We start from the raw sequence: 16,858 nt of genomic DNA, 5'->3' as shown, positions 1-16,858 counted from the left end.
TGGCAGCATCATGTTGTGGGCATGTTTTTCTGGGAAAGGGACTGATGCACTCCAGATGACATCATGGATGGAGGATTATCTAGAAATTCTGAAGCAAAACCTCAAGTCATCAGACAGAAAGTTTAGAACTTGGTGATCCTAAGCAGACCTTCAGTTGTGGCTTAAAGACAAAAAAGACCCATCTGAATCGAATAGAAAATTTTTGTACTGAACTGAAAAAGCATGTCTGAGCAAGGAGGAAGCCTACAAACCTGACTGAGTTCCACTAGTTCTGTTCGGAGAAATGGGCAAAAATTCTGGCAAAGCTTATGTAAGTTTACCGCAAGCATTTCATTCAGGTTCTAAAGTTGTAAACTTTTGACCCAAATCTGACTCTTTCTGAACGATTATTTTTTTAAATTTCCTCTTACAGAAATACCGTAGATGCAGGAAATGTATGCCAACATGAAATGTGTGGAAAAACAAAAACATCCAAGTTGCTGAGAGGGGTGAGAGGAAAATGGCAAGACTGGTTTAATTTGACTCAAATAAATACTCTTTACATCCATGGTGAGCAGAAAAGCATCTCAGAATGCACATGTTAACAATGTACAGTTATCTAGCACATGTTGAACCTTATGATTTACATTTACAGCATTTGGTAGACACCCTTACCCAGAGCAACTTACATTTATCTCATTTATACAACAGAGCAGTTGAGGGTTAACAGCCTTGCTCAAGGGCCCAGCAGTGGCAGCTTGGCACTGCTGGGATGTGAACTCATGACCTTCTGATAAGTAATCCAATGTCTTAACCACTGAGCTACCACTACGAGCCTCTTGTCTATTTAGTAAGTAAATCAAACTGTTGTACATTTGAGCGTTCGGTGATGTAAAAACCACAGGCATGGGTCTACAGAGATGATGAAAAAAGTGATATGGTCATCTGTCACCATATTCCGGGCATGAGGATGTGTGGCTTACATCTAGAGAATAGTACAGCCTTAAATGCTTGACCCCTGTTCTGTTGTGCTGTGTGGGATGCATTTTGTGGCATGGTGTGATTCACTTGTCACCTTTGAAGGAAGAGACACTGCAAATCAATACAAAGCTCTTCTGACTAATCACCTTTATCCTGTCATGTAACATTTCTATCCTGATGGGAGTGATCTTTTCCAGGAATGACCCTACCCTCATCCGCAGGGCACAGGGGCTCACTAAATGGCATGATGAGAATGGAAATTATGAAAATTATATAAATATATATAGTACTGTACATCCTTTTTTTGGTTAAATTTAGTCATCTGCATTCTGTAAAAAGAAAAAAAAAAAAAAAAAAAAAAAAGGTCAAACTTTTACATTATTTGACAAAAAAGTCATGTCTTGAAGGGATTATTAAAATAAAACAACAATAACAACAACAACAACAACAACAACAACAACAACAACAACAACAACAAAAAACAGATCCATGATGAGAAAGTACCAGTACTCTTTCAGGTCATTGAAGATGCTTCCCTGAGACACACATTAATTATTACAGTGTATACAAAAAAATCTACACAAATCTGAAAAAATTGCAGGTTATTGTGATGTAAAAAATGAAACCAAGATAAATAATGTGTGAAGAGATGAAGACAAGCAGCCCCATAGTATGAAGCTACCACCACCATGCTTCACTATGGTTATGGTGTTCTTTGTTTACATCACATAAACCTTAAATTTTAACAGGGTGGATAAACTTTTTATATTCACCATAAATTGCATATTTCTAAATATTTTCTGACATATCTATTAGAAGAGGTGTATGTGCTTTTAACTCTCCATGCGCTTGAATCAAAGTTGAATCAATTCTTATAATACGACCATATTTGTATGTTACTGTTGCAATCACATTTGATTTCATTCATTCATTTATATTACAAATTGTTTTTATCCTGGTCATTGTTAAGGTGGATCTGGAGCCTTTTCCAGGAACATTCAGTGTGTGACGGTAATACACCCTGGATGGGAAGCCAGTCCATTGCAGGGCATCATGTACACACACCATTAATACACTCATTCACACCTAGGGGCAATTTAGAGTAGCCAATCCACTTACAAGCATGGGAAATGGGAGGAAAGAGGAGAATCAACAGATGCCCACATGGACAAAGGGAGAACTCGCATAGAAAAAGATCGAACCATCTGTGCATATATCCATATCTCATTTTAAAGGGCTGAATTTCTCCACAGATCGAATGAGAGACCTTGAAGCTGTGAGGCGGCATTGCTGCCCACTGCACAACTGTAAAATACGCTTGATAGAATAACAGATAATTACATGATGCATTACCTTAATTGTTGCATAACACAATAAATTTACAGCCTTTCCCAGTTTATCTGATCCCTAACTTTTCCTTGCCAAGTGGTGGCAATGTTTGATCAGAGCTTGAAAGGTGCATGAGTGCACTAGATTGTGTTTAGTCTGAGGGAAAAAATCAGTCTTGGTAGGTTACTCTCCATACTGCCAGAAGCATTTTTTTTCCCCACATTGAAGAAGTCTATCTTTTTCTGTCAGTGAAAAGTATTGATCTAATTCACTTGCTGTAGCTGCAGACTTCTGCCCTTGCTCTTTCTATGTCTTGCATTCATGGATCAGAATTCTCTTCCTTAACTTCAGGCTTCATCATAATAAGGTGCAAAACCACATAATATCAGTAGTGGCTTTTTCTGTCTTTGATAATAGATGGGCCTGCATACTGTAAGTTGGGCAGTACCTTTCAAGGGAAGACTGGGCTTCTGGTTGTGGAAAAACAAAAGATATTTTTTTGAGACATGCTTTGATGGGGAAGAGTGTAAGACAAATTGCTATTCTGCAGAAAGAAGCGGTCATTAACGTTAGAGGATTGATATATTTAAGATACACCTTGGATAAATTGTGGCCGTGAAGGATTGCTCCTTACTATGTTATTAGACCAGGTCTCTAGTGAGATTATCCTGTTGCACTTTTCACTGTGCAAGTGTGAGTCATCGTTAAAGTCTCCCCAAAAAGGCTAACTGCTGATGTAGTCATTTAAAGTCGTCATCATTGAACTCTCTAACAGCCAATCACTTATCCTCAACATTTGTACACTCACACAATTCACATGCTACGAAGTCAAGACATGAGACCTCCTGTCAAGTACACACATTACATGCACACTCTCAAGCAAATCAGTGTCAGGAGGGGGTGGCCAAGCCTGCCACAGGTCAATGACAGCTTGACAGGCTTGGCCTGTTCTCTCAGCAGGTGATGAGATCCAGCCTCAGCATGCTGGAATAGATGCAGGTCCCTGGAGCTCTATTCTCATTCCCTTTGATGGTCCAGAGCTCCAGCCCATGTGATGTGGTTCTTTTTTTTTCCCTGTGTGTGTCATGTTCACTTGGCTCATATATGTCTCTGATATCAAGTAGCTGCAGTTGGGACGCCACCACCGCACAGTCTCCAAGGAGCTACTGGCAGACTAAATAAGTGCTTATTTCCTATCTGGTGTTTATGAACAGCTGTTTATCAAAGAAAAAAGACAGGGAGAAAGCGCCAAGTGTTTTTCTCAAGACTTTTTTTTTTTTTTTTATAAATAAAAGAAGCAAGAAACTTGGTTTTTCTTCTCATCTTCTGTTGCTAGTAGGCTTTTAAGCTGTGTTGCTATCCTTTGAGATGTCCTCAAATTGCCTTGTCTGTCTGTCATTGTCCTCTTTTAAGTGTGTGTGAAATGCCTGGTTTAAGAGATGTGTTTGAGGTACCTGACAGTGAATAAAGACATGCTTTATGGATTAATTTAGCAAAAAGAATTAATCAAGGACGGCACCTAGTCCAAATTCAGCTCCTCATTAACCTTGGTAGAAATTGTGCGTACTGTACTTTGGGGAAGAAAAAAAACCCACGTCTATGAATGTGAAAATGTCATTTTGGTGCTACCTGCCAGCATTCTTTTCATTCCTTAGTAAATGCACTCTTTTAAAAAATTTTAAGACTTTCTAATGTGTCCTTCTGATTTGTCTTCAGCTTTATATCCTCACAATGTGTCAAAAATGTCTGAGCATCCAAAGTTCCACAGCTGGTGTATGTGAGACAGAATGTGAGGGGCTTTGAGGTGATTTTCTTGTTTATTTTTGTGTGATTTGTGATTCTGCCTCTGCATGAACTTGTGTCTGCTCCATTTTGCTCTCTGAGCTTTTTCATCACTGGGCCACAATTCAAGGTTGGCCGGCTCCACTGGAGATGCTGCTTACACTCTACACACACATCCACCACAGGGGGGTCCATTTGGACTTTCCAGTCTTCATGTGTATTCCGCTGTTCATTGAGTGTTTGAGTTGTATATGAGTCTCTAATATTTTAAATAAATAAATAAATAAAAATAATTCCACTCATATATCTATTCATGTACATATAGCCTGTGTGTGTTGGCATCAGGATGTGGGTAAAATTTAGACCTGTGTGACCATAAAGGGAGCCAGAACATCTTATTCCCACTGGTGAAGACACACTTGGACCTCAAGGCTACCTGAAGTGACCTTGAGTGACATTATGAAGCTGATTTATCAAACGTGCTGTATCTGAAGACCATGCAGGCATTGTCAGCCAACAAAGAAACACTCAACCATTGAATCTGCTTGGATTCAATTGGATGAGACACAATGAAGCTCTGACCTTGGATATACCCATCTCTCATTTTAAAGGACTGAATTTCCCCAAAGGCAACTCAAAGTATTTGCACATTTCTTTTTATTTCAGAATAATTGCACTTCACTATGTTTCACAGCTCAATGTGGCAAAATGGCCATCTCTCCTCTGCAGTTCATTGGTTAATTAGGGAAAAATGGACCATAGGATTCTGACACTTTCTAATCGGAGTATCTTGAATGTTTAGTGATATGTCAAAGAAACATGGTTTTGCATGAGGAATGCGCTCCATCATCTTCCTCATGAGAGCAAGCTGGTGTATTATTACCCCAGCAGCCAAACATTTCTGACAACAAAAGGTCATTTTTTTTGTGTCTAACTGCCTGTTTGAACTAAGCATCTGCTCTCCTGTAATAGTGTATTTGCTTCAGAAAATGGGAGTTTAATCATTTTTACAAAGAGGCCAAATCAACATGAGTGGGAAGAAGGAGAGTTTTTGAAGACAGAGCGCGACCATTTTAACAGAACAACATGTTTGAATTAGATGCTCCTGCGCTGACTCTAAATGGATTTCTGAAGTGGTTGTTTGTGGGGGTTTTCAATCGTACATAACCTTGAGTCTTTTTATTTATTTATTTATTTTTTTACGGAAGGTCTGTAGGATTTAAGTGCCAGTATAGCATGAAGGAACTGAATACATACGTGTTCATTTTTCTCTTTCTCCGTCTCCCTGTTTTTTGTCCTGGTTTTAAAATAGAAAATTCTGCTTCTAAAGTTGTGCCATTGTCCAAGTAATTAATGGAATGTCTGAAAGCGAGGTCCAGGTACTTCAATCCCCTTGCCCCCTCATGACTAATAACGTTAGAAAACACAGAGCTGTGTTTTTGGTGTCCCTCTTTTGAGATAAACTTATACATAATACATGTATTTAAATGAAAGACCTTCACTGTAGTCCATTTCAAATCTCCTGCATTTTTTTTTTTTTTTTTTGCATGTTAAGGAAACGTTTAGCATAGCAATCAAATACACGCTGATTAACCTTAATTCTTACACTTCACTTTAGAAGTTTTGTAAGTTTATTCTGTATTAACAGCTGTAGCATATTTGCACCAATAATGTGTTGGCATGAAATCTGATGTTTTCCATATATTTTACACCTTTAATGAAATAAACTTGGGATCATGTGACCATAACATCTTTTTCACCTCCAAAAAAGTGATCCCCCCATAAGAGGTACATAAGAGGATGTACACACTGTACATATGGTTCATTTACAGACTTCTACGTGGTATATTTATAGCAAATAATAGCTCTTAAATCTTTACACTTACACTTTACACACATGCATCAACAACAAGAGTTAACAACATACAGTCATCTAGCATACAGTCTAACAACTTGTACCTTTGTTCAACAGGTGGACTTACACTTTACCTTTGTTTGTGGAAATTTAATAGATTTAATTCCTACTATTTGCTATAAAACAAGATCTTTGCAGCCTCAGTGTATTTTTAAACCAGCCCAATTTGGTGCTGACAACCATGTCATTAACTGTCCTGTCTGATGCCCCTCTTCCACTAAAAAAAAGGTTCATACAGCGAGCATGGGGCAGCATGAATCTTTCCCCAATCGGCCTCTATTTTTACCATTTTTGACCACTAGATGCAATAGTATGGCGCCAAAAGGGGTAGTGAGCACACTGTCCTGCGACACAACATCTAGAAAGGTGACTAAATAAATAGTGTATCGGCTTATATCTGTCAAATAGCAACATTTAAAAAAATAAATAAATAAAGGTTGTTGGTCAGTCAAAAGAGGTAGTTAGTATTTCAACAGAAATTAAAATATTGAATTGTGAATGAGGAATTGATGATTAATATTTATTGAGTAGCTGATATGTTTGCCCTTATTGATGAAGCGCAACTGTGTACAGCAGTCATAGTTCATTGCATATACATAGTTATTATTATGTGTTTTTGAGGCACTTCCTTATTAAACTACATCATGTTCATAGCTACGTTTTTATGTTTGTGTTTTAGGATAACAGAGGCCAGTCCACAGAAGGAAAAGCCGATTCATGCAGTCTCCATGTTCCCATGGGCACAGAGTTGCACTCGTGCTGTGCATTAAACTCATCTTCACAGCAGCACAGCAGTTGGTTTTAACTGAAACTTACATTATTTATTCTTCACATATATCTCGATTAAAGTGTGCAACTTGTTTATTTAGTTTGTTTTGTTTGATCATATCTATGAACACTGTCATTTTAACAGGGGTGTGTAGACTTTTTATGTCCATTGTATTTGTCTTACAATTGATAATAGTTTTTTTTTTTAATGTATCTGTGGTTTCCCCTCCAAGTACACCTGCCTTTAATAATGCTCTATAGTTCATAATTCATCAAATACAAAAATGACTTTCCTTATTTGATTGTTATTCTCTATCTTTTTAAAAATGTATATATTTTATTCAAAGAACTTTTAAAAAATCAAAAACATTCAATGATTTGTGATTATTATCATTATTATCATTATTATTATTATTATTATTATTATTATTATTATTATTGGATGGAGCCAAGATGGCGGCGCGGCAGTAGCATGTAGCGGCCTCTCCAGAGCCAAAGTTTATCATGTTTACCATCCCCAGACACTGTTAAAATACAGAAATCATGCAACAACCAACCTGCATGATGATCTGCTGAAGAAGTTACGCGATCTTGGCTTGCTGTAGAGATCAGGCCCCCAGTCCTCGGCATCGCCTGATGTCTGTGGCCGGGGTAGGGGACGTCAAAAGCGGTGTGCGAGGAGGCAGGGGTCCATGCTAGGCTAAAAGCAAACCCTAGCCAGCCGGCTCTCCGGTCCATACTGCTCTCCAATGTCTGCTCTCTGGACAATAAATTGGACTACATCCAACTCCAGCAGGCAAAGCGGCATGAGTTTAGAGACTGTTGAGTCTTTGTTTTCACGGAGACGTGGCTCAGCGACCAAGTTCTGGATGCTGCCATTCAGCTAGACGGGCTCGGAACTTTTCATGCCAACAGAAATGTAGCTCTGTGCCGTAAGGCTCATGGTGGTGGCGGCTTGTGTTTTTACATCAACACGGAATGGTGCAAGACCTTGGTGCTAGTTTCTAGTTACTGCTCATCGCTGGTGGAGTTTTTGACTGTTAAATGAAGACCAATTTATTTACCACGGAAATTCACCCCTGTCCTTATAATTGGAGTACACATTTCCCCCATCGCTAATGTTAAGGAGGCCTTCTGTGAACTGTAAGGGGCTATTAGCGAACTGCAGAACACACAACCTGATGGACTGTATATCATCGCCGGAGATTTCAACCAAGTCAGTGCTCCTTAAAATTCACCAACATGTGGACTTTGCAATGAGAGGGGCGAACATCCTGGATCTTGTTTATACAAACATCCCAGGCGTGTACAGTGCAGAGCCTCGCGCCCACATCGGCTACTCAGACCACAGCCCCGCCCCTATCTCAGCTACTCAGACCACACCGCCGCCCCCACCTCGGTTTCTGAGACCTCAGCCCCGCCCCCACCTCGGATACTCAGACCACAGCCCCACCCCCACCTTGGCTACTCTATCCCTGTTATGCTAATCCCAGCATACAGACCGCTCGTCAGACGCTCCAAACCGGTTTTGAAGCAGGTGAAAACCTGACCAGCAGGAACCATCTTTGCTCTTCAGGCCTGTTTTCAGAACTCTGACTCAGGCATGTTCAGAGATGCTGAACATGCTGCAACTGACAGCAACTCCACCAACTTGGAGGAATAAACTGCATCAGTGACCAGCTACATCAGCAGGTGCATTGATAATGTCACCGTCTCCAAGACCATCACCACATGCTCCAACCAGAAGCCGTGGATGACTGCGGAGGTGTGTGCACTGCTGAGAACCTGAGACTTCACCTTCAGGGCAGGTGACAAGTCGGCCCTAAGAACAGTGAGGGCCAAACTGTCCTGGGCCATCATACAGGCAAAGTGCGTGAACGCCCAGAAAATCCACAGTCTTCACAGATAGCAGCGACACACGGTGCATGTGGCAGTTATTAGGCCATCAGCAACTACAGGACAACATCACCCACCTGTGACAGTGATGCCACTCTTCCAGATGCACTGAACAACTTCTATGCTTGGTTTGAGGAGCAGAATGACGTGGCAGCGAGGAAGACCACCCCTCCTCCCAATGACCAGGTGCTGTGTCTAACCACGGCTGATGTGAGGAAAACTCTATGCAGAGTCAACCCATGGAAGGCTGCTGGACCAGAAAACATTCCTGGCAGAGTGCTCAGAGGATGTGTAGACCAGCTAGCAGATGTTTTCACTGACATCTTCAACATCTCCCTGAGCAGCGCCATCGTTCCAACGTGCTTCAAGGCTACCACCATTGTCCTCGTGCCAAAGAAGTCTTCAGTGTCCTGCCTCATTGACTACCATCCTGTTGCACTCATATCCATCATCATGAGCCACACTCGTCATGAGGCACATCAAGACCCTGCTGCCCCACTCACTGGACCCGCTGCAGTTCGCATATTGCACCAACCGCTCAACAAATGATGCCATCGCCACCACCCAACATCTGGCCCTCACCCACCTGGACAAAAAGGACACCTACGTTCGAATGCTGTTCATAGACTTCAGTTCAGCATTCAACACAATCATTCTTCAGCACTTGATTGGAAACTGAACCTACTGGGCCTGAACACCTCCATCTGCAACTGGATCCTGGACTTTTGACTGGGAGACCTCAATCAGTCCGGTTGGGGAACAGCATCTCCAGCACCACCACACTGAGCATGTGGGTTCCCCAGGGCTGTGTGCTCAGTCCACTTCTGTTCACTCTGCTGGCTCACGACTGTGCAGCAAGGCACGGCTCCAATCACATCATCAAGTTCACCGATGACACGACCGTGGTGGGTCTCATCAGCAAGATCGACGAGTCAGCATACAGAGAGGAGGTGCAGCGGCTAACAGACTGGTGCAGAGCCAATAACCTGTCTCTGAATGTGGACCAAACAAAAGAGATGGTTGTTGACTTTAGGAGAGCATGGAGAGAACACTCTCTGCTGAACATCGATGGCTTATCGTGGAGATTGTCAAGAGCACTAAATTCTTTGGTGTTCACCTGATGGAGAACCTCACCTGGATCTTCACCAGCAGCATCTTTACTTTCAGCAAAGGCTGAAGAAAGCCCATCTCCCATCCTCACCATGTTCAACAGAGAAATTATTGAGAGCATCCTGAGCAGCTGCATCAATGTCTGGTTCGGAAATTGTACCTCATTGGATCGCAAGCCCCTGCAGCGGATAGTGAAGACAACTGAGAAGATCATCGGGGTCACTCTCCCCCCATCAGAGACATTTACACCACACGTTGCAGCCGCAAAGCCACCAGCATTGTGGATGACCCCACACACCCCTCACACACACTCTTCACCCTCCTGCCTTCTGGAAAAAGGTACCGAAGCGTTCGGGCCCTCACAACCAGACTGTGTAACAGCTTCTTCCCCCAAGCTGTCAGACTCCTCAATACTCAGAAACTAGACTAACACACACACCCACACACACACTGAACTGAACACCACCCCACTCCCATTGCAATATTTGCACATTCCTGCATTGACGCTGTTGCATTTTTTGCTGCTATTGCATTTATAAAATATCATATTCCATTTCTTGTCATTATATACACTTTACCTGGCTGCTACCCCAATAACGGCTATGTCCATATTCCATGTCCATAAGCTAATCTGCTGAAGACTAAGTCATAGCACGCTATATTTACATTCATACCATTTTAAAATTATATTGTTACTCTTTGGCACATATCTTCTGCACTATCTATTATATCAGACACTTCCACACTAAAACTGTACACTGGTCAGCGCTACACTGTCACTTACTGTACCTATTGTCCTGTCTTAGTAGTACTGTACTGTTCTGTATTGTTAGCACATGTCTGCCCGTGTACTTTATGTAAAAATGTGTAAGTCTTATTTAGTACTGTGTCTCATGTGGTTAGTGTGTTGTTTTATGTAGCACCATGGTCCTGGAGGAACCTTGTTTCGTTTCACTGTGTACTGTACTAGGTATATATGGTTGAAATGACAATAAAAAAACTCGAACCTGAACTTGTTGTTGTTGTTGTTTTGTATTAATACATTTGCCAAATAATAGTTTTTGATTATCAGCCTGATTTGCTGCTTCTTTCTAATTAAATGCATTGTACACATTTCTACCTGTTTATCATTCCCGTGTAAATATAAAATGAGGATTTTTTTTTTTTTTTTTTGCATGATAGTATTTTATTGACAAAGTATGAGGGACAGATGTGTAGCAGCAGTGTGTAATGAAACACTCTGTGGTAGGACGTGGCTCAAGCTGTAGCATTCAGGGCTTGTATAATAGCATATAATCTCCACACTGTTGTGGACAAGGCTTCTGCAGGTCATATACAATCATATACGATCAAGTGATACACCAATCACACTTAATTAAAGTGTTATTATACTGTTGAATTCTCAAATCAGAAAGAATTTTCTATAAGAGCAGCTCTGACAGTAGTTCTGTCATATAAATGGTTTATATCTTAATGAATCACATATATTTTAATATTATATTTTCATATTATAATATATAGTTCTAATAGGTTATCATTTGTATAGAAACAGCTCTTTCACAGGAATTTGTATAATGGATATTCAATTTAATATATGATTTATTACAGTATAAAGGTTTTTTTTTGTTTTTTTTTTAAATTTGCTGTTATTTACAAAGAAAAACATGAAATTTTCTATTAGGAGACATTTATTTAGCCTTTAAGAAAGGAGTCTCAGTACGTTTTCTGACACAAGAACGTTTTCAGGACAGGGGAGCTTTATGCTTTTCAGTTTCTTTTCAGTAACACAACAAGCTGCATTTATTTGTCTTATTAACTTAAAAGAGAGAAAAAAGAGATGCTGTTGAGGGAACGACTTCAGCCCGTACTTTATAAGAAAATAATCCACTTCAAGGTGGTAACGTATCACACCACACCAGTGTTTGTTATTCTCCTATAACAGCACACCCCTGTCATGTGTTATTCCTTACCTTATCCAATCTCAGTCACGCAAACTGTGAAAGGTGTCAATCTTGTATTTAAAATGTACATATAGCATGAAATATTCCCAGTGCAGTTTTCGAGTCAGAAACCATCCATTATGTCATGAGTAGATTTGGGACAAGATGAAGAGGTATTTGAAAGATGACTCAACTTACAATGCTAATATATACAAAGTAAAGAGCTTTTATTTTTGTTTTCATGTCAAAATTCAATAAATATATTGAGACCACCATAATTACTTTCATTGGTAATTGAGGCAAACATTCATTAATGTCCAGAATGATTATTGTCCCAACACTAATCATGACCCAATATTTGTGTAACACATACCAAGCCCTCCAAATAACCATCTACACCACCATTCTGATCAGTAGACGATAATAAAAGATCTGAGCTGTTGCTCGTTAGTTGTGATGTCGAGCGGGTAGCTACAAGTCAAAGGGCAGACGCTGTCTTTGGTATAGAACACACACACACACACGGTTGAGATGAAAATGTTGACAAAGAAGTTGCCACAGTCACATGACTTCACTTGAACGCTCCTCTCATTAGAGATGGACAGATATTTCGGGTCGGGATCACCTTTTCGGCTCCTGAACTGTCTTATGTATATACAATTTTTAAAAAACATGCTTTAATGTACAAATACTTCATTATTGACTGCCCTTGTGCTTACACACACACACGCACACACACACACACACACACACACACACACACACACACACACACACAGGTAAAAGCAGTACACAATAAATTATGTTTATGCATAAGCTGTGACATACATTTAGAACATAAAAACGTGAAATAAAGTTGACTTAGAAAAAAAAAAACTTGCACAGTCAGTTAAAAATTGATCAAATGACCAAACAGCCTGAACCACAAATATAAAGCAAGATTCCTTTCTGATTTTAGTGTCTCACGACATTGTTAAGTACTGGTCAAGATGAAAACTGTACACACTGAAGAAAGCAAACCAGAGGAACAGATTTTCTTTCTTTCTTTCTTTTTTCTTTCTTTCTTTCTCTTTCTTTCTTTCTTTCTTTCTTTCTTTTTTATAAGAATTCATTGCTTCGCAATTTAGCTCACCTCCACTTTACATCACAGTTCTCTCCCACATGACCACATGAATGTAAACACCTCTGCTCAGTCGTATTACATTAATACTTATATATATATATATATATATATATATATATATATATATATATATATATATATATATATATATATATATATAAAATTTTCACGTTATAGTTCACATCAGCACAGTTAGCTAGCATGGCAATAAAATAAGGCAAGACTCACATAATACTGACAATAAAGGTTGTTTGTTTGTTGGGTTTGTTCTGCAGCGGGCTTTGGTCTGGTTTGGACTGAGGCAGTATTTTTTCGTCTTGGCTCTGCAACAGTGTCTTCCACATTATACTGAGGGGTTCTGCTGGGCAAAAAAAAAGTGTCTTTTTTTTAATCTTCCAGTTTTATAGTGTTCCTTTCTCCAACACTGCATCAGTGAAACCATACTGATAAACATAACTGTTTAATAACTTAGAAATGAAAGAACAGGTACTGGTTTACAGGTACAAAGTTCATAAACTGACTTTTTTTTTTTGTTTCAGAGAAGGAAATGTGCATGTTTGATCCTCTTGAGGAAGAGGAAGAAAGTCCTGCTATTTGAACAGATATACTGTGTACTATCATTATGTTTGCACATTTCTGGGGAAGTGTCTCTGTGGGTGGCACGGTTACAATCAGCTGAACCGGACGACTTCACTCTACAGCTCAAGCACTATCACGAGCCGTCTGATTGACTGTCAAGAGAACTGACAGGTCCAAGTCTTGGAGAAGAAATGAAATGTGCCATGTCAAACCCTCGTGCTTTCAGTCTCAGTGAGGGGAAATTATTATATCTTAAGTTTAGCTGCTCACAAAACAGGTGATGTTTTGTAAATTTATTATAACTGTACCAAGAGATCAGAAGTCAATGCGTCACTGTTCTGTTGGACTGGAGGATAAATGGATTCCCCATAATCCAAAAGCTCATTCTCAAGTGTTTATTGACCCCCTTATCTCCTTCTCTCTTTTGGCCCAAACCACGGAATCAACATGAACTGTTCAGCGCAGCGTAAGCACAGCACTGACGTGTGGAGGCATCTGAGTGCATGTTTCAATGCTGTGGCTGCTGATGATTCTGGACTGGAAGCATGTTGTCTGGGAGCGGTGTGTGCGTCGTGTTGATTCGGAAATGCCTCGTTCAGGTGCGTTTTGCATGCAGCATCTCGATGAGCAGGTTGTTGCAGGGCACATCGCCGTTCAGGTGCTTGTAGTAAAGGTATTCCTCGGCTTGCAGGCTGATGGCGCGGATCTCAGGCAGCCGCAGCAACAGCTGGCCGAATTTATCTGTCTGCTGCGGGTAGTTGCACATGACGTAATCGAGCAGTGCCGCGTTCACCTGCTCCTGAACGCTCTCCACCAGGTGGAAGTTCTCCAGGTTCTTCACGTCTAAGGAGAGGAGGTAAAACAAATAAAAAACTATGAGACTATACTCACATTTACGTTTTACTACACTGGTTTAATGCAAACAAGGACTCGTTTCTACTCGTTACTGATTATAGAACAATTAATGGTCTAGAACAGTGATGGGTATGTATATATATATATATATATATATATATATATATATATATATATATATATATATATATTTTTTTTTTTTTTTTGAATGGAAATGTTTCTAATCAACATCTTTATCACATAATTGGGAGAAAGATTTCATCCACACGTTGTTTTTTTAAGGCAGTGTATATTATTAATTGTATGGTGCAATTCAATTAGATTATATGTGTTTACTCTAAAATACTATAATATAAATACCTTTATTTATGTTTTATATTTGTATTAGTTTTAGACCCAACCTGCATTAAGTATATATAGCTATTTTGCTTTATAAACTTTTTTTCACAGCCCATAGCTTATAAGTTTATTAGGTGTTAAAGCACCTACACTCTTTTTAAAAAAAAAAGAAAAAAAAAAAAAAGAAGGTTCCAATTTCGAATCAAAAACGTTTTTTTAGCCTGATGCCATAGGAGAACCCTTTTAAGTTGCACAAAGAATCTTTTACTCTCAAGTTCTTTTGAGATCCATCTATGTACAGGTGTTTTAAAGAACCCACAAATGGTTCTTCACAGCAGTGCCACAAGGAACCATGTTATCATTAGTTCTCTAAAAAAAAAAAAAAAAAAATTTAGTTAGTTGCTATAAGGAAACAAAGGTATGTTCTTAAGAGTGATGTGAGGAGACCCCTTTCTAGTCCCATAAAGAAGCTTATAGGGTTCACTTGAATCTTTTAAGGGATGATACATTGAAGAACCAGTACACTGCTCTGAAGAGACTGTAATGAAATATCAAGAACTTATTTTAATTCCACAGAACCATGTAGTTCAAGTCAAGAACCGTATACAATGAAAAATGGTTCTTTGCTAAATCCTATGGTGCTGTAAAGAACCATTGAAGAACCTTTATTTTTAAGAGTGCATTGGTTTTATTATATGTTTTTTAAAAATAATGGGGAGCAAAGATACTGTAGATAAGCATAGAAACACCATATTTGGCAGGAAGATGCAGTATCCACCCTTCCCAACAACACTGGTAAGTGAAAGGATCTAAATCAGTTAAATGGTGGTGCTATATATAGTGCTGTATTTTATACCTTGATTCATGCTTCCTGAACCAACTGTACAGTCAGACTTTTCTCCCAGGTTCCTTTCTTTAGTGTTTGAGATCATCTTCACAAAATATGGACCTAGTGTATTTTCCTGAACCAGTCGTGTTTTTTTTTGTTTGTTTTTTTTTTGTCTGCTTCCAGAGATCTTGTTATCATAGTACTTGCCAAAATCTGAACCTCAAACATAATCAGTAATATGTTCATTACAGTTAACTTTAATTTCCTTAAAAAGGAAAATGAAAATTGCTTGTGACCACCAATCATGTGCATGAGGGCTTCATGTAGAAACAGTTTGCAGAGAGATTTCAGTCTACAACTGTGAGTCATAGTGCTTGGACCCGATGATCGCTGCTTGTGGTGACACAGTACGTATAATTATCATTACAACTGGTTGAATAAGAAGCAAGCACACATTTTCAGCACTGAACCATGTCTTGTATTCTGCTCCGAGTTTCTCAAGAGATTTTAAGTGAAAAGGAAATCAAGAAAGATCCATGGTGTCCTGCCTCGAGAAAACATGAATTCACCAGCTGCAGATGCATGGAGGCATTACAGCAACTGCATTTTTATTTATTTATTTTTTCTAGTATGAATAAACAGTTTTATTCTTGTCACTTAAAATAAGAGCAAAAGAGCATGATAGGCTGACTTCTGACAGTTCTAATTTCTGCAGTTTTATCATTTGGCTCATTCATTGTGGACATATACCTGACTAAACGGCTGCGGGGGTTAAGTATGAGGTGTTAATGAGTCACTGATGAATGACTGAATTTAATCAAGATCAGAGAGGCTGTGCAATGTGATCTTTTATTAATTTCTTTGACCTGAGGTTGAGTGGGAGAGCAGCCGTTTCTGCACCCTTCCCTTGATGCCACTGCGTGATTGGGAAAGTGCCTGGACCCGCTCGGCCACGGCTAATGAGGCAGCTGGCACTGCCTCTTCTGTCGAAATAATCAAAACTGTTCCAGTCCCCAGAAAGAAACCAGGAGAGGATGGCCAGGAGAGAGAGAGAGAGAGAGAGAGAGAGAGAGAGAGAGAGAGAGAGAGAGAGAGAGAGAGAGAGAGAGAGAGGGAGAGGGAGAGGGAGGGGTGGGAGATGGTTCAGTGTGTAATGAGGTCTGTAGAACGAGCAGTGAGTCCTTCACAGCCCCAACGAGGATGTTCTATCTGACCTCTGGGTGACACTGCTGGGCAAAGCTCAGGATGGTGGGGAGGGGTCTATCAAGAGGCAACCAATTACGAAACCTCTGCTCCACCCCTGTGAATATTAACCCCAGCTAGAAAACAGGGAAATAAAACATGCTTCTTAACACCGTCTCTCTTTTTTTTCTTTGTGGGCACATATACTAGAAGGTCTTTTATATATATATATATATATATATATATATATA

At 39.7% G+C, this 16,858-nt stretch overlaps 2 protein-coding genes across 5 annotated transcripts in view; one reads left to right on the top strand and one right to left on the bottom strand.

Moving 5' to 3' along the window:
* Positions 1-7,074, top strand: part of LOC108270555 (adhesion G-protein coupled receptor D2) — a 68,535-nt gene extending 61,461 nt beyond the window's left edge. The window contains exon 25 of the mRNA XM_017477380.3: positions 6,666-7,074. Within this exon, the coding sequence (XP_017332869.1) occupies positions 6,666-6,791 (126 nt within the window). The 3' untranslated portion in view covers positions 6,792-7,074. The remainder of the gene's footprint in view (positions 1-6,665) is intronic.
* A 4,832-nt stretch (positions 7,075-11,906) lies between these two features.
* nr5a2 (nuclear receptor subfamily 5, group A, member 2) overlaps positions 11,907-16,858 on the bottom strand; it is a 50,718-nt gene continuing 45,766 nt past the window's right edge. For all 4 annotated transcript variants that reach the window (XM_017478710.3, XM_053683081.1, XM_017478713.3 and 1 more), the window contains one exon: positions 11,907-14,245. In XM_017478710.3, coding sequence (XP_017334199.1) covers positions 13,998-14,245 — 248 coding nt within the window. In that variant the 3' untranslated portion in view covers positions 11,907-13,997. The remainder of the gene's footprint in view (positions 14,246-16,858) is intronic.

Source organism: Ictalurus punctatus, chromosome 10 (assembly GCF_001660625.3).
Source record: "Ictalurus punctatus breed USDA103 chromosome 10, Coco_2.0, whole genome shotgun sequence".
NCBI classification, from domain to species: Eukaryota; Metazoa; Chordata; class Actinopteri; order Siluriformes; family Ictaluridae; genus Ictalurus; species Ictalurus punctatus.
The sequence above is the reverse complement of the archived record's forward strand: the minus strand, read 5'-3'. Positions and strand labels throughout refer to the sequence as shown.